Raw genomic sequence first — 23224 nt, 5'->3', positions numbered from 1 at the left:
TAGTTCACTTAGGTCAATGATTAGCTAGATTCGAGTGTGAAGTATGGGATGGAGGGTGTGTCTGAGCGTGTGTGTTGCGGCTGCGCAGGTTTATAATAGCGGACAAGGCGGTGGGCGCGGCGGGCTGGCGCGCCGTGTGGACGGAGGTGTCGGCGGGCGGCGCGTGCGAGGCCGAGCCCGCGCCCGACTGCGCCGGCGCCTGCCTGCCGCCCGGCGCCGCCTGCTCGGGCCTGCAGCACTGCGCGCTCATGCCCAAGCAGAAGCCCAGCCACTGTTAGTATGCACCGCTTCTAGCGCCCCCAGACGCGGTTATGTCGACGATTGGACGTCGCAAACCGACGACGATATTCATAATCTTAATCGTAGCCGTTACTCTCTATATCTACTCGTACATATCTAATGACTTTTTCTTTTAGGTGTCTAAAGAAACTCTTCGATCTACGTATACTTACCTGTTTAAACTTAGATTACGTCTAAAACTAAATTGAAATAAGCTAAACTTTTTCCAAATTTTTAATTGATTTTGATGACACTGTATATTACAATTGGCACTTTACCGCACTTTGCATTTCCACTTGATAAATGTATCTACACTGTTGCATTTTGTCGTTGCATTCTAGGGGTTATAAATTAAGCAATTCTAAGATATAAATTATAACTATAATAATGTAGCTTGTTGAGAATACCCACGGAGTAAGCAGTACATGAACCACTGGCTAACACATGTGCTCTCACTTTAGCTCCACTATCTTGCTGGGTATTTATTAGCGAATGATAAATGTAGAACATCTTGAATAAAAAAATAAAGATCCAAATATGAAATTCGACTTAATTATAAGACTTTATACCAGCATTTAAGTTATACATAAAACACACAAAGAGCACACAGTACAAGGAAAGCTCAATTTACTCTACCTAAATAAGTTACGTAAAAGACCAGTCTATATCGTTTTCAAATAATGTGACTCAAGATAGTTAAAATCTTACCAAAGTTATGAAATATGGATACGGATGGAAATATGGATGGTACCGTGGAGTGGATAGTCTGGGTGGAGTGTACAATGATTTGAAAGCAAAAAGATGTTCTACAGTAAGTTTGCCCGCGATCCACACGTACCGACAGAATGTGACCACTTCTAAGTCGCTACATGAGCTTGTCGTACATTAGCTGCTTACTCCTGCTTTTATCTTCTAAATTGTTGTAAAATATTGTATTCTAAACACTGTAGCACTGTTAACTAATGACTCTAAACAAATACGAATAATGTTATGTTCACTGTACTTTCTCAGTATACTGATGGTTCAATGCAATCTTTGTCTCTAAGGATGTTGTAACATGTACTCTAGGGCTCTAGCTGTTTAGATAACTTCCAAAACGATTAAACATATTATTGTTGGTGAATTAGCAGAATATATTGAATATGTTGCAAAGATTACAGACTTTTTCATTTACATACCAAGGCTCCCCTTAGTATAATTTTACTCTACTCAAATATTCTTCATATTAACTCATTCTTGCATCCATAACTTCTTCTCCATTTGAATACTTTATTTATTTTACTTCAAATACTGTGATGACTCAGGAGAGTTGCATCTCTAATCTGTCCTAAGTCTAAATTTTTGTTGTACATGGTTTTAATCGTTTGCGTATTTGAAAACTGTAAATTTTTGCAATTGAATAACGTAGAAACTCCAATAGGACAAAGCTTGCATTGAGTCATCGCACTATGGGGCCCGGGGTGTTTCGACAACTTAATATTTTCAACATTGCACTTTCTGATGGAATTATGTACTTCATACCTTAGTTTTAGCTCCTTGATATACCTTACAGATTATGTTACCAACAATGTAAAGTTTACAGGATTTTTATCATTTGGAATATTAATTTTAAAGCGAAGCTTATCTTCCTATATTAACTCTACACTTAGACATCCCTTAGATACAACTATGCTATAATTTAACTAAGTTGGGCTAGCGAGATACTTAACATTACTAATTTTATACAAAAACTGTATTACTTACTCTACCAAGTAGGTACTTCAAAGACATTGTATACCTTAGAGATGGTACTATTCAAAGATGATTACATTGTTGGTAGCATAGATCGATCCAAATGTAGAGCCGAGGGCGAAAATATGGTGACATCGAAAGCAGTAGGTTTGAGGAGACAGTAGGTGTTCCGGTAGTGTTCCATCAGAAAGTGTGGGGGGTGTAGCGGGGGTCTGACGCGGCGGTGTGCGCAGGCGGCGCGGCGCCGGGGCGGTTGGCGGCGCGCGCCGCTCTGGTCGCGCTGTCGCTTGTGCTCGCCGCCCCGCACTGACCGGGCGCTGCGCACGTGAGTTACACACACCACCCTCGCCCTTCATACCACGCCCCACTATCCCCGATCCTTGATCTTTTACCATTATCATCGCCGCGTCGATACACGGAAACAGACAGTTGGAAAGTTTATCCTTAAATAGTGTCAACCTTCAATTTATTATTCTTTTATCTTCAAGAACGCTCGACGAAAAATAGAATCCTTGGATCATTATCAAACCCACGTGGCAACTCTAGGATATCGACTCAACCTATTTCTTACGAAAATAAATCAATTTATTATTTTTCTTCATCAACTGTCTGTTTTATATCGTGATGCTTCAATTAAAATGCATTTGCAGGATAGGACACAGGACTAGTTTTACGCTCTAATATTTGAAAAGGGTCTAAACGCCTTATTATTTTGCTTTATTGTCCTAATGTTATCACCATATAGGTACGCAATTTACTTAGCTGGTTTATTTATGTAGAGATATTTCTTCTGCTTCGCAAAGCTTTGTCATGTGCTGTTAAGACTAATTGATTGCCTCAAATATTAATAGTGACAAAAACCATTCAAAACTGAGCAGAAATTTCACCAATGATTTCTAAACATTACTTTCACGCCAATATATTGTGTTAGTACAGAGCAGGAAGATTAATTATTTAAAAAAACCACATTTTATAATTTTAAATATAGTGCATTTAATTATAATTAATGAGTTATTACTCCACTTTTACTCTACTCTCTGTTACTCTACTTTTTAAGGCAATCAATTATTCAGATCGCTTTACCACACATCTCAATCTCTGCTTCCCTTCTCTTACTCTATTAAAATTTCTACTAAAACTTACAATTGCATGTTGTAAAAATATCTACATAAACTAACAACTATAAAACATCTCATAAAATAAATCATATCTAAACGAAAAGATACCTTTTGAATATTCATCGATATGATCTTAGGATCTGACATAGTTTTAATCATTTCCCTATGTAATTCATGTCCATGAATATTTCAATTATCCCGTCAACCCAGATAGAAAATTGGACATACAAAATGATTTGGTCGACTCCAACCAGTCTCTATGTGGATGGAAGCGAGAAAAATAACGAATTCTGCGATTTATTCAATACAGATAATTGATGTTAAAAATTTCATGAACTTTGAACCACTGGTGTTTGTAGAACTAGAAATAGGTAACACATATCACACGGAGATTGGTGGAGGAGTCGATCTGTCAAGCGTGAGCGAGGTTGTAGGCATTGCGTATCCTTAGGCGGCGAGAGTGCAGTGAGCGGCGGGTCAGCAAGCCTGGCGTGGTGGTGGGCAGTATGCGGCGGCGGTGGTGGCGCGGTGGCGCTGGGAGCGTGGTGGGCGCGGCGTGCGCGACGGGCGCGGGCGTTGCGCGTGCGCCGGCCGCCTCCGCCCCCGCGCCCGCCGCCACTCGCGCGCCGCGCCCCCGCCGCGCGCCTGGCCGCGCCGCCCGCGCCCCCCGACACCGTATGACGACGCGCCTACGCCGTAACGGCGACGCACGCACCACTAAATAGTTGATTACACGACTTTAACGTACTCTTTTGTTTCATTACACAACTGTCAAAAGTAAAAACATCCAGTCTTCTGAGACTTACCTACTATTTGACTGGTTACTAGACCAGGGTAGATCCCATGAAAAATAATAAAAAGTGAAAAAAAAAATAGGATGAAACCCATTAGAAAAGGAGGGGGGAAGGAATATTATAAAAATGAAAGGAGTTGATTGATACAGATAAAAATAGAGATAGTATTTACCTTCCTATGCAGATTCGAAAAGTTTTTTGTTTTTTAAGTAAAATTGACACAAATATCTTCAAGAAACTCAGCGTGCACGTGTATTTATATAAAGATTTACTGTAGTAACATATATATTTTTTCACCATCGGAAAGTAGAGATTTTTTTTAAAGATTGTATTGTATTGAGTAGAGATTTAAAGATTGAAAATTAGGGTGTTTTTTTTTTATTTTAATTCAAAATAGGGTGAAAAAATAAATATTTTTAATCAAATAAATTACAGCGTGATTAGGACACAAAAAGGTAAGTTTTCACCAAATTTCGTGATAAGATTTTTTTTTGTAAAAGATAAAAATAAAAAACCAAAAACTTGGTTTTTTGGATTTTTCAAATACATTTTGAGCCTATGTGAAAAAAGTGTAAATACAAAAGTTTTAGATCTTTTTATTACCTACAACTTTGCCATTAGATACTTCTAAATGGTAAACAATCCTACGACGTATTTTTATGCAAACGCCCCAAAAGAAATAATCGTTGTAATAGTCTTCATCCTACTGCTTTGTAACAATGGTTTTAGAAGGTACCTATTTACCTATAGATAACAAAAATGTGAAACATAAATATTAGACAATGGCCAGCAAATTAACCGGGCCACGACGGGCTCGCTTTCAAGACGATTGCAATGAAAATAAAAATTAAAGCCAAAATAAATCACAATAATATAGTAAAAGATATTCCTCGTATTATTCCTCGCCTTCACGAGCCTGACGATGAAACCCTGCGGAATCTGTGTCCTCTTTGGTTGAAATCTCTGGGAGCTGGAGTTAGCAACTATGGTCAAACCGGACGTTTTAGATCACCCATAAAAATACCACGGTAGGTATTTTTTTATAACATGAGGTCACGTAGTAGTTTGTGTAAATATGCATGTGATATTGTGATGTTGCATCGTTGTGATATTGTGATGATATTTCGAGTGGATCCATGGGGGATTCTCAACTTTGCAAAAGATGCACCAAACGCCTGTATATTCCACACTACAATGCTGTGGCTATCATCTGGCTGTTTGTTGTGAGTAGACTTCCTCTGTTTTCAGGCCTTTCATATGAGAAACGAACTCTATCAGATGAGTAAAATAAATTAAATATCTGTATTGAAAAGGGTATCATGAAGAGAAAAAGAAAACAAGCAGATAATAAGGCAAACACAGTTTTGCAAATTTATTCCACATTAAACTGATACAAGATTGATACAAGTCAGAGTTCTAACAGTATGGACATGCTATGTGGTCGAATACAAAAAAAAGTTTAGTACAGCAATAATAAACATTACAGAAATCCTGAACTTTACAATACTACTGCCTCACACTAATGTATTTTAAGGGAAATATGTAATAAAAATAAAGCAAAAAACTAAAGCAGGAACACAGTCGGGAAATGTTCGAGTACAGGGGGTGGTTTTATTTTAGCCGTAATCGCTAGTCGTCAAAGAGTTCAATTCATTCAAGAATCTGATTAAATTCATTCAAGTATCCTAAGTTGTAAGTATGTCAAAAAACAACAGTCAAACTCCTTACAATATAATAATTACTGCTAAAATACACATCACATCGCAAAATGCGTTCACAGGAATAAAATATATCGAATAACATGTATTAAAAAAAAACAGACAGTCGACGGGTCCGCGACCCGAGCGCGCGGTCGCAAACAGGCAACCGCGGCCGCGCGCTCCCCTCAAATAAAGTATATATTAAATAATATATACGGCTAATACGACAGTGAAAAACATAAGCATAACGGGAAACTTACAATCGAAACATTTCATAACGTCCTACTTTAAGATTTTTACGGATCGATGCGATACAAAATCGAAAACTCGAAAATCAAATAAAAAAACACATATATAGAAAAAAGTAGAGCGATCCTCTCGGCACGCAGCGAGGACCGGACTCGAACGTATCCTTGGGCCACGAGCGCGCGCGCGCAGCGGCCGGGTCTCTCCCCCGCGCAGCTTGTAGTGCCTCCCATGCGGGGGCCGGCCGCTCGCGGCGCCGCGCCCGCGCCTCCCCGCCCCGCGCCCCCCCCGTGCCCGCCCCGCGCCCCCCGCGCCCCGCGCTAGCTGGCCAGCGGCTGCTGCGCCAGCGCGCCGCCGCCCCAGCCCGCGCCCGCGCCGCACCCGCCCGCGCCCACCCGCCGCTTGCACTCCCCCCCGACGTTCTGGTGGCCCCCGTCGTGTTTACGTTTACCTACGACATACAAAACAATCTCCGGTCACTGTCATCAACAAAGTTCGGAGCTCTCGCCTCCGTCACTACTTAACACGGATTTGAAGCTCCTAACATCAAGACGAACATAGAAAGTGTACGGGAAGTAAGGATAGGAAGGATATATTAGAAATGCAGTTCTCATTTTGAATATGAATCTGGGCAAGGCCCGAAGTGTTTAACACAGTCTGTCTAAACATACAAGTGATCTGCAGGAACCTAAAGGTCTTCCACAAACTTCGATTGGTAACAATGGACTCGTCACTCGATCGAGCTCTACAATTTTGATAAGTTTGTGGTAGCCCCCGGACTAATAAGGACCGATATAGGAGGAGGATAGTTACCGATATAGAATGTATCGAAATCCAGATTACACGCAAACCATCAAACATGCTGAAATAAAAGGAAAAGGTTTCAGGATATTATTCGCAAGGTAACTAAGTCGACCGAGAGAGAGTCCAATGTTCATTACATCTCAATTTTGAATTTTGAGTAATGAATAAGGTTTAGGGGAAGTAGGATCAGGGGATTTTTGTTTTCGAGTACAATTAATATGTCTACCTACTGTGTGAAGAGTAGAAAATTGTTACCGGTATTATTACACTGAAAATCTATAGACTGTCCAAAAGTGTTGAAACCCTTTGTGTGTTTCTAATACTTGAGTTACTAAAGAAAATTTGATAAAAGCACGATCGGTACGTACCTCAAGCTACTCCCAAAATAAAAGGAATAACATAAATGTGTATAAATAAAAGAATATTAATTCCATGGATCATCCATCATTATGGATTTGAATCACGACAAAACCTAAAGTCTCAAATTGGAAAAAACTGTGCCTGCCACACGAAGTAACGAACTGTCCGTTTAGGAAAGCTTTAAGTTTTTGAGTGCTTCACTATTTTAACACGGATGGATTTTGTGTTGTGTGTGTGTGTTGCTTGTTTGGTAGTCTGTATGAATAGTATTGTATGCACTGGTTACTGAACAGTGTTTGGTGTGATATATGAATAGTATTGTGTGCGCTTGTTACTGACCTGGTAAACTTGGCTTGGCGCGGGGATTGCCACGCATGGCGCTGGGCGTGCGGCGGCCACGCGCGACGCGGCGCGCACCACCACGGGCCCCAGCCGCGGGGGCCGGCGCCGCCGCCGCGCGCCGCGCCCATCGCCCGCCCGTCCCACATGACCCAGCCTGCGACCCACACTCTACCGCTCACGACCCGCGCACGACCGCGCTCCGGGAGCCACGAGCGGCTACCACACCCTGACGCCGTCTCCACAACTACTCCACCATACCAGTCTCAACACTACGCCTATACTTAGATGACCTTCAGATGTTATCCAAATAAAAAATAAACAAATCATGTGGAATACTAGTATAGTAGCAGCAATATACAGGCCTTAGGTACAATATATGTAGTCTAAGACCAGTTATACCGCATCAAAAAGAGACGGTGCCAAGGTGCAACAATAAGTATATGACCATTTTCTGTTTATGTAATACTGAGATTTAAGTAATATTAGTTAAAAAACTAAATAAATGCATATTTTGAAACTAATTTATATATTACTACAGCTCAAAAATATTAAAAGCAAAACTATTTTTAGCATGCTCGAATGTTCTGTAACAAAACTGTCAGATTTGAACATCAATAAGTTCGCTTCCAAAACGTGCTTAGCATAAATTAAAAATATCCACTTAAAACAGAACTCTGTCAAAATTGTATCATAAAAAGGTTCTAAATAGTTTTAACAATAACACAGGTATATTTTCTTGGCACTATTAGCTTTAAACCTTAGCAATTAATTTAAACTACCAAAATAATGTTTTATTTTAAAACTATTTAGGTAAATTACTTTCATGCTGCAAAGTAATTCGCTTTCGCAATACAATATAACTATTTTCAAAATACCAATCATATGTATAAACTAAAAATATGTAAAGGCAAAACTAACAAATGCTGTCTACACAGATCTAATGAAATATCGAATGAAAAGTTTAATTTACTTGTTGAACAGCATTCACAAGTTCTGCGGTATCGACATACATTGTGGGTTTCGAGATAAAAGTACCTGTGATGAGCTCACATAAATCATGTTAGTGCTGACGTCACAAGCATTGTTACAAAAAAAGAAAACTTTTACCATGGAACGCCACATAATACCGAGTTGACCAATCGTTAAAAGAGAGTGAAACAATCAGGTACCTACAGAAGCTTTCTACTTGTCATCTTACATGAATTTCATAAAAACGCATTCTAGGATAGGGTAACGATTTTTGCTATTTACTATGCCTACTCGACATTCATACTTGTAAAATAATTAAATAAATATGTATCAAATTGTATGACTACTCTATAATCTAACGGTCGAGATATGCTCTAATAATTACTAACACCGAAACGACATCTACTGAACATCAATACAATAATTTGGAATAATGTGAGCGCCCATCGGCGGTACCTGAATGCCTCCGGTTAGATCGTAGTAAAGCGAGTTGGGCCCGAGACCGAGCTCGTCGTCCTGAGTGAGGCATTTACCAAGCGGGTCAGTAAGTCTTCTCAACATATTCTCTACCTCGTTACAACAACGAGAAATTATACAACATTACTCGGGCGTTCCAAAGCTTCGGGGCACGCTACGTTCCTCGCCTACGGGATGTGTGCGGGGTGGCAAAGCTCGAGCGTGTTATCTGTTAGTGATAAGCGAAGCGAAGCTCTACATGGGGGGTGACAAGCGCGGCGGAATGACGTTAAGCGGTGCAAATGTCAAATGGCAACTGAAAACAACAGGTACAGATGAGAGACGGGCATGTTAGTCGGAGTGGCCGCAGCCATATAGACCTGATGGTGAGATCGGCCGACGGCCACCCCGCGCCCACTAACACTTTTCCCGGCAATCAGTGACAAGTCGGAGGCCCCGCCCGCCCAGTGCAATCACCACCGTCAGGCCTACACACTACCGTCTTTACCGAGTCACTAACTCCGTTCGAGGATGGGATTAAACAAAAAATATAAATAAAAAAACAGTAGATGATAAAAATTTGGCAAATCAAAATCGATAGAACAATAATGAGTACAGCGACTAGTGACTAGTAAATAAGAGTGATACATTAGTGAGTGTGTGTGGGACCCACCGGTTGCGGTCTGTTGGGAGGCTGGCGGACGGCGGACGGTTGCGGTGGCCCCGCGTAATCAAAATAGAACTCATCGTACCGGTAAAATGGCTCATTGTAGCCACCTCGGTAATCACCGTACCCGTAATAGTCGTAATCATAATCTATAAACACACAACACAGGCCTTTTAGAGGCTAAGCTAAACTAACTCTAACTTACAAGCTACCGATGTCGGCTGGCGGATAGCGAGCCTCCACGACACTCGTACCGGGAAAAGATTACAAGTAACACATGCTGTTGTCACTTTACACGGGGTTTACAGTACAGGTATGGTATGGTACAGCACACAGGTTAAATCCAACACCTCTGCTCCTCCTTAGCGATCACACACCTCGGTACGGACCGACTGAAGCAATCTTCACGTTATCGACACACGGAAACAACATGCATCGTGGTATGTCTAACTGTTCATGTCCATTGTCTGATGAATTAAATTTGTTTATGAGAATATTTAATTTAGATATGACTGGCAGTTGAAACATCGTCCCATCACCGGAACCTAGGCGTCGTTATGTGTTCGGATATCAGACGTCGTCGACATCCAAACACTTACAATGATTTCAATTTTGTAGCATGCACTGTCGGTTAATATTGTTATTACACTTTGAATGGACCATGTGTAGCCCTTAACTATATATCTTGAATAGATCAAAACTTTGCCGAAACCATGCATTGAACCTATCCCTAGCTATCATTAATATCTAGCCTAGATAGTAGCGTTAATGAACATGTACTGAGGCCTTAACGATACACTAGTAAAAACTCCCGAAATTCTTATGATTTTAAGCAAATCCGAATCTTTAAGGTATGGCAATACTAAGGGGAAGTCCCAAAGGTAAGTGTATAGTAGCGGCCATTTTGTTAGTAAGGAACAGTAGCGGAATGTGCGAGTGTGCGCGTGGAGACCACACCGTGTTCACATCTCTGTTTGTGTGAGGGAGGACTGGGAGCTAGGCGTAGGGAGATCGATCTAATTTCTTGCATTACTAGGTTAAAACAATGATACAATAATAGTACCGAGTGTATCAATTCCCTTCACCTAACTCCGTGTGCTGTTTTGTTGTACTGTTTCATTTATTCGCTGGGCGCCCGGTGAATGGAATACGCAAAAATAATGAAAAACATGTCATCTCCAACTATCAATTTTGGAGTAGTAATAAAAATACGACGATCACAGGTAATTGTTAATGAGGGTATTTATTGTAAAACACCGAGCGTCCGCGATATGTGGGTGAGTGGCGGCGTCGCGAGTACGCAGTGTGTGGTGTGTGTGCGTGTGTGTAGGCATACTGACCGTAGTCGCCGCGCGCCTGAGGCGGGCGCGGCTGCGGCTGCGGCGTGCGCCCGCGCAGCACCGGCGAGCAGCTGCACCAATCGAATCTGACAGTTAACATCCTGTCGTTACATACATTGTGAACGTGCCTACCTAGCCCCAGTAAACTCTCAAACCTGAACCAAATACGCTGCTCGTGCTTGGCGGGCAGAATCTGCCGCCAGCGCCACGCTAGGAGCCACGACACATTTCTAACGCAGCTCCAACGTAAAATCTGCAGAAATACTTGTAGATCTCGGAATTTCCGACCACTTTTTCATGTCATAAACTGACTTAAACAAAAAAATTGGCCCTCGTTTAAAAGCAGTTTTGCCATGGATTGGACCTTTTTATTATTTCTTTTCAATCTATTCATTTAATTCATCAATCCAAATCTCGGCAGTAACCTGCCTGTTGTGGTCAAAACTACCACGAAATACAGAAAATGTAGAACGCTTTACACAAACACCATGTATCAAACGTAAAAAAGTTACGAAGTAAATACTGAGCTTAGAAGTCTCACAGCTAAACAGCTTAGGAAGGAAAATTATGGTAGATGGCAGCACTGGGAAGACAACTACAAGTAACTGACATTCAAAGTCAAACGGCTGCCGATAGATGGCGCTACTAGCTACATTTGCCAACTAGACGCACTTAATGGCTGTCAGGCAATTGTGAATTGAAGGTCAGGCTGGGCCATTTTAGGAATCTCTTAGTAACGTCATTTTATAGTCACTCGTACGAAGACGGAGACCTTGACAAATTGTTTGATGGTTTACTGGTGCAAAAGAGATTTACTAAGTTTGCAAATAATTCAACAAAATTGAATTTGAATGTTATTTAAAAATTTTAAGGGGCAGAATGATATTTAAATGCACGTCACAGGGTTTGTATGATATTTTAAAATTAATAATGGTAAATAAGTCACAAAAATAGTCATTAGACAAACAGCATATACGCATATTATGGCAACAATGTTGAAGAAACGAAAATCATCTACTTTTCAATTCCAGAAGGTACTTTTTTAAAGACTTCTTCTCTACATAATATTTATGATCAACTAAGCTACAAAATAATAATATTATTTTTTGTAAAAAAAAATGGTAAGCGTGAGTGCCGTTGCTAATGACCGAATACTCAAACGCAACTGTAATCAAAGTCGCCGTATTATTGTGTGAGGTTGTCCTTTACGATAAAGTAATTTGGCTTGACAGGGAAACTAAAGTACGTACGTAAAGTAAGACTGAAGATAAGATTCGTTTGAGTATTCTACGTGATTAGGTGATAAAGACGATGAACAAATATTTTAACAAGAATTACCGCACTTGTCATTAGAAATGTTCATCATCTCCTACCTACATCCCCCCTAACACCATCTCTTAAAATTTAGACTTGCAGTTCTGTAAAAACGCCGTCACTATACTATGAACTTTTTATGAACACTTTACCGTCTGCAAAGATGTGGGTTTAAGAGATGGTGGCAGGCTCTCAGCTGCTGAATGGTGAACTTAAGAATTAAGAAGCATGTGCTGTCACTCACCCGCCGCGGCCGTGTATCATCTGCATCATGCGCCGCTCGCGCGCGCGCAGTATCTCTTCCTTCTTCTTCTTGTCGGAGGGAGGCTTGGCGAGCGACACTTCAAGTCGCGCGCCGCCCATTTCTTTGCCGTCTAGCTCTTGCATCGCCTAAAAGTAAAGAGAGTTAGTTATGGCTGACAGTCCTGGTTGTACGTCGGCGTGATGATTACCTAGGCAACTAGACAAAATTCTTGTATCCGCCAACAAACCCTTATATTCAGAATACTTTCGTACGATGTAGCTAAAAATAGCTAGCTACCTTAACTGCACAATCCCGATCCTCGAAGTGCACAAACGCGTAGTCCTTAATCTTCTTAACGCGTTCCACAGTTCCATAACGCTCGAATTCTTCTTTCAGTGCGTCTTCAGTTATCTCTTGCGTCAGGTTGCGCGCGTACAGTACCTTCACCTGCGACGTACATGTTTACCAAGTTAGTATGTGCTTATGTATTGTATTAGATAGTTTAGTTAAATAAATAAAAACTAACTTTGCTCATTGTTTGCTCGTCCGGTTCCTCTTGTGGGTCCGCCCAGTCCACTATTATATCACAGCCCCATACCTGCTCAAAATTATAATTTCAAATTAGCATTGCAACTATTTCCCTGCTCAAACAATAAATGAAGAAAACGTATTAATAAAAGCATTAGTAAACATTTACCTTTATTCTACCTGTGCCCAGTCTACGTTTAGCTAGAGACGCCGCTTTGTGAGACTCGTATTCCAAAAAACAAAATCCTCTATTTTTCTTCTTATCATCGGGCGAACTATATATTATAACTTCGACGAGCCCAGCTGCAATCATAAAACACGGTTAAGGAACAGGCAGCGGGGCGCAGGCACGCTATCGGTATGAATAAAGCTTCCCTCGAGCCCGACGCGCAAAAGTCAGTCATTCAACGCTACAGAATATGAAGCAAATCAAACGATATTCCAGGAGAACATATACGGTACTGAAGAATTCTATTCTAGAGAACAACAGCAAGGTTCTCCAGTCATGACCAGTGAGCATTCTCGAGGCAAAGGCCAATCAAAAGGTACAGTCGGTCCGGCCGCGGGCCACGGTGACTCGCGGCACTCGCGCGGCCGAGCTGAGCCGAGCGCGGCCGAGCGGGGCCGAGCGCGGCCGAGCGCGGCCGAGCAGGGCCGAGCGCGGCCGAGCGCGGCCCCGCCGGCAGCGGTCACGGTGCCCCGCGGCGCGCTCTAGTTATCAACCGAGTAGCACTTATTATGAATTCGACAAGGACTTACGTGCGTGCCTAGTAAACTCCTCAAACAAATCGTCCCGATCTCGATTCTTAGGGATATTCCCCACGAATAACCGGTGATTGTTAAAGGAAACTGTTACGCCAATCTTTTTCCCCTTTCGAATTTCATAATCATTCAGCTGCAAGAACAATTCGAGGGAGAATAGCCTTGGCCGGGGCCGGGGCGCCAGCAGGCGCGGGGGCCCTGACTGGAGAGGGAGGGACAGCAGGGACAAGCGGGACGCAAGCGGGAGCCCGAGCCGGTCCACACCAAGCCCCACGCACTCAACCCGACAACTCTATAAACTCCGTAATTCATTCGAGTGACACTTTACCTGTTAATTTACCAAACTCTTCCAGTATCTCCTCTTTGCCTTTAGACTTGGGAATGTTGCCGACGAAAAGTCGTAGATTCGGTACGCTAATCTTAATTCTCAGAGTCTTCCCTGGTTTTATTTCGTGATTATCGAGCTGTGGGAAAAATAACAAGGGAAAAATTTTGAAAAAGGGCGTCGATTTGAACCCTGAGGGTTTCGGCCGTCGCGGCGAGGCCTGCGAGGCTTGCCTCGTCGACGCGAGACTCGCGAGAGATGATGAACGGTTAGAGCCAATCGTAATGAGTTAACTGAATTTGGATGATAAGCCGACAGTGTTGTACGGAGCAAAGAGGAGAGCCTGAGATATATTAAATTCTCAGTTGGAGAACTTTTTGAAGCCAATTCAAAGTTAACCCTGTAAGTGGACCGTTTGATGAAGTGAAAATAAAAGAAGCGAGTACGTGTGATGGTAACAAAAAATAAAATAAAATTAAAGCAACTTAAAATTGAACGAGGTGCAACAGTAGAGAACGGGATGATATCTCAGGACAAGCGAGGCTAGATCAGTTTATAGGTGTTATGTTTGCACATTTACACAAATTCAGTGATTACACATATTAATGGAACGGCGGCTGTTTGCCACGAAGCATCAATCATTACCAACTTGTTACTAAATGGCAGATAGCTCATTACTAAAGGAAACAACTTAGTGCGCATTGGGTGCAAATGGCCGCCGTGTGCGGGATATTAATGACATGCTTTATAAATGATAGAAGAAGCTTAAATCTAAGTCTCCCAAGTGTGACTGTGAATTTATTCGACAGGCAAATGATTGGGACCTTGCAAAAATACTGGCAGATAATACTAGTAATCTTGCAAGTGAGGCTACGGTTTGGTCACTTCCCCTGCGATCGGGAAACCATCATGATGCTGCGAGCTCTCAATACAAACGTGAATAATGCTACTTCAGCAGTGCCAGCAGAGGTAATGTGACGCAGAAGGGAACGTGATGGTTTCGCCAGGGGCAGTGGCGCAGGGGAAGTGCCCAGACGCGCGCCAGCTAAGTGCTGTGATACTGTTAATCTTTTCAAGGGAATTTACTTAAACATTCGGCGAGTCACCTGGAAAGTAGACGTCAAATTAGAATAAATTTTGTTTCAAATTAATAACACCAATTTTAATCAATATAAAAAATCATCCTCAGTAAAGCTTTAGAGTTTTGACACAATTTTGTGTTACCAATCGTGATATGCTGATAATGAACAATTGCACCATTGTTTTAGTTTTGCGATAACACAGTGTGCTGTAATGTTGGCTATTGGTACAGATGTGCTCGATAACATCCATATATCGCACAAAGATAGGTGCCGCACTATCGGCGCAGGCCAATGTATTTTTATCTAAATATTTGCAAACTCCCAAGGCTGTGCGGGGAGCCGCCGCTCAGAGTGGCCACAGTTGGCACCAATCTTTGAAGCAACTGTTTGTTCAACAACTCTACTGCTTATTGTACACTAATGTTCGAGGGAGTGGTAATTTTCATTCATAACTTGTGAGACAATATAGATAGATTATGACTGGCGTGAAACACTTGTTCTCCGTATACATTTTTACAAAAGCTCGAGTAACATCGAAACAAACATAATTTTCAAATCATAGGAACCAAAGATAAGGACATAGACATGACGGGCATGCATTAGCTACGTCTAACATGAACCGCGAATTACTCCTCCCCCGGACGCTGGGCGCGCGGCGGGCGCGGGACTCACCTCGTGCACGGCGCGCTGCGTGGCCTCGCGCGTGGTGAACGTCACGAAGGCGTAGCCGCGGTTGGTGCCCGTCATGGGGTCCATCATGAGGCGCAGGTCCCAGATGACGCCGCAGCGCTCGAACAGCGGGATGAGCTCGTCCTCGTACATGTCCTTGGGGATCTTGCCGCAGAACACCTCGCAGCCGGCGCCCGGCGTGCCGCCCTCCCAGCCGGGCGGCGGCCCGCCGTACTTACGCTGCCCTGCATCGCAACAACATACATTTCATGCTACTCTATAAGTCCCAAGTAACATCTAATCCTTTTGATTTCGACTTCATCAACTTGCTTTACAGAAATAAAATCCCGGACATTCTGCATTCAGACGGCATTATTTCAAATAAGGGCGCGCTTCCTCGCAACTTATAAGATCCCAACAAGAATCACATAATTATTTCCATATACCCTTATTTTCTTCTACCCAATACTATCAATTACTCCAATAAGATTATATCTACAAAAGCCTAGATTTAATCTAGTGAGAAAACAACTCTTCTAAGAAAACATGAAATCAATCTAAATTCCACAAAACCTGCTTTATCGATTGTTTTTTCAATCTTTATTGGAATCTGATTCGAATAGCAATAAAATAATGTACAACCTAATCCTAAAACCTAGTTTCTGTAAAACACAAGTAGAGGTTAATTAAAACTATTTTTTTTTATCATAAGAATATTTGAGACAAACAAACAAACATTCATTCTCAGTTTCATGAAAGGACTACCTAATGAAGTACGCGACGTCCTTCGCGCTTAAATGCACGCAGAACTTGAGAACTTATTATTCGCATGTACTACAATGTACGAACTCGAGTTGCATTCAGAATGTGCCAGTTGCTTCCATTTTTTATTGCATATTTGTGCAATTGCTATTATTTAATAAATATGCACTGCTTGGGATCTAGAAAAAAAAATGTTTATGGAGAGTAACAAACGATATTGTTTATCGCCTTTGAGCAAAACATTACCTGAATGTTTAAACGTATAATATATGGTGTACTAGCCTAGATTGAATAGAATGCACATATTTAAGCAGTGGCAGCAAGATTTATCTGTGTTCTATATTGATTAGTTTAACAAGTTATCTGTGAGGTCAGAGTGTGGTGCATACTGACCTGTGGTAACATCTAACGTGTACCCGGTCCGGGCCAATATTTGTTTGATCTTCTCTTCGTCGGGGCCCTTCACCTGGACAGTGGAAGACAACGCGGGCGCACCTTGTACACCCGCCCTGCTTTTCTGTCTGAAATACAACACACCGTAGACGAATAAATTTACTTGCAGTTATAACAATACTAGCTAGAGGTCTCGCATTGTCTACGGACGTTAAGCTAAGTCTGAGAAAACCCTTGCATAAATGCATATAAGTAATGAGTAAGGTATACGAGGGAGTCGCATGACGCTAGGGGAAAACTCAAGGTCTGTAACAAAGAATGCACTTTTAAAGGTCGTTAATAAAGCTTTCATGGCGAACGACTCGCTGTTGTATTAATTAACCTTCTGCAATTTAAGCCTGAGACTCAAACTTTAAGCGACATCCGGATGCCACTGAACTCTAACCGTGATCGTTATTACACTGATAAAACGATCAAACTTATACTTCAAAAAATTTAAAAATGTGATTTCTATTTCAAACTGACTGATATAATTAACGTACGTACATGTTGATATTAGATATCGAATTTTTAAAGTCAGGCCAAAAATAACTATGTCAACTAGTCATTGAAATTGCACTTAATACTCATCTCTCTACTTTGATAAGAACTTCACAGGTCAATTAAGATTATAATCGAAAACCAAAAAATCGTTCACAATCCTTCTATATATTACAATAAAGCTAACTCGCAATTATTTATTTATTAAATCTCGCAAACTGGTTCTGCATCACGACTGCACAGGGGCTAATGACCATCCGTAATCTAATCTTGCGACGGGCGGCGCAAATAAACACGAGGACACAAGCAAAATGATCCGTCAGTCTGTCACGGAGAAGCCATTCTAGCTACAACCACTGTGACACGTATCAATTGACAAGCCACTTTCTCATTACAACAACTATTTCATCTCATTATAGACTGGAGTTAAAATACCAATAGAAATTACGAATATCGTTAGAAATACCATGTATATTCAACACGACTTTTTAAATATTTAGTGATGATGATGATGACATGCAGTCGCATTTCACAGCACCTACTCAAGAATACTTTGTTATAACCAGAGCATCTACCAAAGTAAATTCTGAAACACATTTAGTATTTAAACAAGATATCTGCACTCAACGTGTAACACTATTACTTATATTGAAAGTGCTATTTCAAGTTAATTTAACCGATAACACCGACAACGTTGTGACTGACTTGAGGGCGTAATTTTGCTACTTCTAAAAGAGTTGTTGACGGTACGCAGCGTCGCATCTTTGCCTTGTGGCACAGCGAGAATTTGAGACTGGGCAATCATTTTTATTGCATTTTAATGGACATCAAAGTGACCTCTTCTCCAAAAGGTCGATACAAGACTTTTAATTCAGCAAAGTGTGTAGGAACATCATCGCGATTGGTTAACAAGTCTTTAACCGGTGATTGGCTTTGCGAAGGCTTGTCGCAATTGCACAAAAAAGGTATTTTTAAATTCTGCGCCGATTTCATGTTGACATTCAACCCCAAGGCCGGGCAGTACATAAAACATCATTTCCTAGTGTAACTCAAGCAGAGGGCCGCGCGTTTTAAATTCTACGGTCGTGCTGGTCGTGCAGCATGCAGCCGATAATATGTCAAATCAATTTTTCAAGATTGTGACCCAGATATACCGGGCAGTTTGGCTGACATCCAATATTTTGATCGTGTTGCCAAGTGAAATAATACAAAGCGGGTACCACTCACCTATAGGTCTTCATGACTCCACATAAATAAGCACTTTTATTAGATACATGCTCGAGATTTGAATCTAAAAATTGTCCAAGAACACTTAAAGCACCGTCGGATGGAAATTCTTTTAAGGCATCTAACGCACGTTCATCCAGTTCGGCGTGCGCTAGCTTTCCAGTCTTATAAATGTCGTCGAGCTTGGCTGCTACCTGGAAACGACATCATAATCACCATTAAATACAATTTCTACCGATATAGAAATCACAGCGTGTGACTGTTTGGTGTGGGTAGGCATATCATTACTGTTTATTCCATCTAAGGCAACAGAATAATCGTAGCAGTCGCAGCGACCGTCGTCGACAACACTGGTTGCCACTACGAGTCGTTTTCAGTTCAAAGACCGCAATAATGCATAACTAACATCTCGTAGTGGTAACCCTAAACAGTAATACAGCCTATTAGTGTCGGGGTACAGGGGAAGGGGGAGCGCTAACACGATACTGCATTATGTGTTACTTTCATAATCTGTAACCAAGGCGGCAAAGGAATGCGAATCTTTCAGTTTAGGTAGCCATTACTATAGTAGCAATACTAATTTGAATATAAGTAGATATAACTAAATCCACGGATGTATCACGTGACAATTCTCAAGATAACTATAATTTACTGACCATCGCAACGCACATCAGTAAATAATACATTATTTCTTTCCAGATAAATGTAGGAAAGTACCTATATCTTGACAATAACACATCGCCGTGATTTCTTCGAAATTATTCGAATTGTTTAAATATCTGACAAAGGACAGTGACGAGGAAAATTACTCATTATGTTCTCCCCGCGTCACCACCCCTCCCTTTGCCACGCATGTCAGTGTGCATTGGCCTCATGGCGTACAAGGATTTCCGTATGATAAATAAATTTGTCAATATTCATACGTATCTACATAACCAATACCAACAGGCTGACATTTGCAGTCTAATTGGAATCTTATTAGACATGCGCTTCTCAATAAAAAGCTCGCAAGACAAAACACGTAAAAAATAGTTTTGCCAAAAATATACATACATAAAGTAAGGCCTGCATAGTTTAGAATAGGTCTATCAAATAATTAAATTAAATGCAATATGAGTTTACATACATTAAGCAAACTTTACCATAATTTACTCTTGTAAAGATATGTATTTAATTTACATGATGCATAGTGAATGATCATCTACAATAGAAAGTTTGAAAAAGAGAATAAAGGATCAAACTTTTGTTCAGGAAAAAATACCATACTTTAATAAAACATCAGTAGCAGAATTTTAAGCACAGCCTGTATAACTTGCAGGTGCCCAGATAATAAATGGCAAAGGTCAGCACTATCACAGAGAAAGTGCAAAATTACTACCAACATAATAAAAATAAGAATTGTTACTTCAGGTGTGGCAACAAGATTAGAACCCACAAGGGTTTCAAAGAATTCATGCAATACTATGATAAGATTTATGAATCAGCTAGATATTGAGCAAACCTGTTTTATTTCCTACTTATTAGTTCATGAACTACCTTTTATATAACTTTGTACATTAGTTACCTATGCCACTAATATGACTGGTATAAAGACAAACTTAGCATTTGCTATCAAATTATGGAATGAAATGGAAAAAATAGTAGCTGAATTTAAAACAATACATGCATACACAATTTAATGGAATTGTTGCAATTCTAATAAGATTCTTATTGGTATATAATATTTTCTTGTGGTTATTCCATGAAGACAGTATTTTTGTGAAACACTGATAATTTAGGGGTTAACAGCAATTGGCCCCTATTACACTCTGATATGGTATAATATAGCTTTGTTTTCTTTAAAGAAGTTTTCATACACTATATGTACCACACCACACTCACCGCAAAGGAACGTGGATGGATGGCATGTGGAGCGGCAATTGTAATGAGATATTTTGCAAGCATCATGAGAGGTGTTAATTTATACATATATGCTAGTGAGCAATACTACTGAACTCATGTAGAAAATATATGTGACATTTGAGAAAATTACATATGTCATCGGAGAAAAAAAACTATTTTGATTTTTGCATGCAATAAGTGATACATAGCTCTAGATTGAAATACAAATGGGATAAGAATGTTCTAGTATAATGACAATAAATGATATTGCTCACCTTAGGATCCAAGCCATAGTCAATGAGTTTGCGGTAATCCGGTGTTCGGCCAACATCGGAGTCCTTCCCAGGTACCTCTTCAATGGGTATTTCTCCATTGCCCTCCGCCATTCTGCACATTCATCATCATTTAACACACACTACACTCAACAGCTGCAACTTTTGGGAACTATACAAAACTTTAGGATAAACTTTATTGTGACTTAGTTCACTAAATATGGGGATATCTTATGGGCTTGCTTACAGATGGATGTCATTGAACAGAGATTCTAGGAAGCCACGCGTGTGAGCAATGCCAATTATTTTTTATATAATAAAATATTTTTTATTTGTATAATACTGGGGAAAAGAATAATATTTACCTTTATTTCGTAATTTTTGTAATTTTGGAAGAAAATGATAACTCTCTAATCGTCCGAAAAACAAAAAAACAAATGATGTTCAAACATATGAAACTGTGAAACAATGGGATTGTGCACTCCTCATTCCATCCGGGTGAAGGTGAAATTTCAAAAAGCGAATGCGCGGGTCATTGCATTCTTCTAGTGAAGTGACACAATTTTTGAGCCTAAAAACGAAAATCGGAATTATGTCAAAAAATCTAACAACACCACACACTATGTAATAAAGGAGATGCGAATTCCGGCGGTCAATGACCGAAATAACACAGCAGAGTAAACTGTGACGGCTGTTTAGAAACAACTACACATATCACTTTAAACGAATAATCACTTTAAACACATTTACAATCCTCTTCAAGTGAAATATAAACACTAGAAACTTTCCGCGCATGAAACTTTGGCGAATGCAAAACTGCAATAAGTTGAGAGTGCAACTGCATTGCACCCGATAAGAACCGGCCGGCGCGCGCCTCAATTTCCAAAAAGAATCCAGTTGGAATCAACACAACGGATGTCAGAAGATAGAAAACACTTTAACACACATTCACTGTTGAACAAAATCAATCAAAAACACTGTACACGAAAATAATTACCTATTAATTTTGCTAGTTGGTGGCCGAGACAGATATGGCGGCGCGACGTCAACGTGACCGCCAGTACGGGGTTCTCATAACGACGCGCGCGGGACATGCAACGAGGAGTGCATTCAAAGTTTTAAAAGGCACTTAATTTCTTTGTTAACTTTTAACAACCTCTCTGTTTTAAAACTAATTGTGAACGCATCGAAATATTAAGTATTTTATTGCACAGAGAGTTTTTGCAATGGTTGCGATTGCGAATAATTTTGAATGTGAAAGAGCGCGGCGCGTCGCGCAAGGCTGCCGGCCGCGAGGTGAGACAGGCTAGCGGCAAGACGGCGACGAGCGAGAAGCCGAGAATGAAGGGGGGAGGGTGTTGCAACCGCCGGTGCAGGCGTGCAGCAGCGACGCCGCACCGAGCTCGCCTGCATACTTGCATACATACGCACACTTGCAAACCCTTTGACCTTCGTTACTCGCAATCGATTCACTGCCAGTTTCGCCTTTGTTGTTACAATTAGTTTCTTCAACTTTTTAGATTTTTATTATACTAAACACAAATCTACACAATAAATCGGAACAATAATAACATACAGTGAACTTATCAATTTTTAATACCAAAAAATATGGATATTAAATTTTCATGCTCTAACTGGAATCTTACTGATTAGGTACTGCAGTTGTTCTAATTTAATAAAAACAATGAGACAAAAACTTTTAGTTTTCAGATTAAACTTACTAGAAGCTATTTAGACTGATATTGGTAATTTTATGTACACTAATTAAAATTATTTTGTATAAATTGAACGCCAGAGACATTAAGTACTGTTCCTATAAAATTTTTAATACCTAATGCTTTGGCCGATTCCAAAAAAAATCACACGGTTACTAATCGACGTTGTCCAATAGTAGAACAAGGTTCATTACTCTTTGATATGGAAACGAAGGGATAAAAGAGTTAATCGCAATAACCCCTCGCCTTTAGTTCGCTTACACCTGCTGATCATCGAAGCCGTATGTATTCGCGACACATACACATATTTAAAACTGGCCTTCGTACTTTACGTGTATGTGTAAGTAAGAAACTCGGATCTGTATCCGTCGCATTATGTGGGTAGGTAGGTAGGGCGGCTACTGCGGGTGCCTCGTTTTGTACGGACAACGTTCCAAGGCAAACCTTTTATTGCAAATATGAATCTTAAAGAAAGACTGCATCAAGATGAATTTCGCTCGAACGCCCAACCCAGACTTTTCCTTTCTTTACAAAGAAAGAACTCTGGTGTAGTGTGTCTTGTAGCAGCACGACAGACACACTTCCTTTCTCACATTTTCTTAATATCAATATAAGTATAGCAGCAACTGGAACTTTAACCAAGATTCCGGTGCTGGTCAGTCTTGAGAAAAGATTTCATCAATATAATAATTTAAAAAAAGCCT

General features: G+C 40.7%; 2 protein-coding genes across 2 annotated transcripts in view; one reads left to right on the top strand and one right to left on the bottom strand.

Moving 5' to 3' along the window:
• LOC113496867 (cubilin) overlaps window positions 1-1433 on the top strand; it is an 84790-nt gene extending 83357 nt beyond the window's left edge. The window contains exon 17 of the mRNA XM_026876235.1: window positions 89-1433. Within this exon, the coding sequence (XP_026732036.1) occupies window positions 89-278 (190 nt within the window). The 3' untranslated portion in view covers window positions 279-1433. The remainder of the gene's footprint in view (window positions 1-88) is intronic.
• A 4755-nt stretch (window positions 1434-6188) lies between these two features.
• Window positions 6189-22163, bottom strand: LOC113496737 (heterogeneous nuclear ribonucleoprotein R). The gene is made up of 16 exons (XM_026876056.1): window positions 21803-22163; window positions 21171-21376; window positions 20809-20920; window positions 18653-18846; window positions 16886-17013; window positions 15734-15975; window positions 13983-14118; window positions 13062-13195; window positions 12891-12962; window positions 12662-12811; window positions 12365-12510; window positions 10807-10892; window positions 9473-9615; window positions 8800-8859; window positions 7372-7528; window positions 6189-6319 (listed from the first exon to the last, which is right to left on the bottom strand). The coding sequence occupies exons 3-16, from the start codon at window positions 20917-20919 to the stop codon at window positions 6189-6191; spliced, it is 1890 nt and encodes a 629-aa protein (XP_026731857.1). The 5' UTR covers window position 20920; window positions 21171-21376; window positions 21803-22163.
• Between the last annotated feature and the right edge of the window lie 1061 nt (window positions 22164-23224).

The sequence above is a fragment of the Trichoplusia ni genome, chromosome 8, assembly GCF_003590095.1.
Source record: "Trichoplusia ni isolate ovarian cell line Hi5 chromosome 8, tn1, whole genome shotgun sequence".
Taxonomy (NCBI): Eukaryota; Metazoa; Arthropoda; class Insecta; order Lepidoptera; family Noctuidae; genus Trichoplusia; species Trichoplusia ni.
This window is presented reverse-complemented; position numbering and strand designations above follow the sequence as displayed.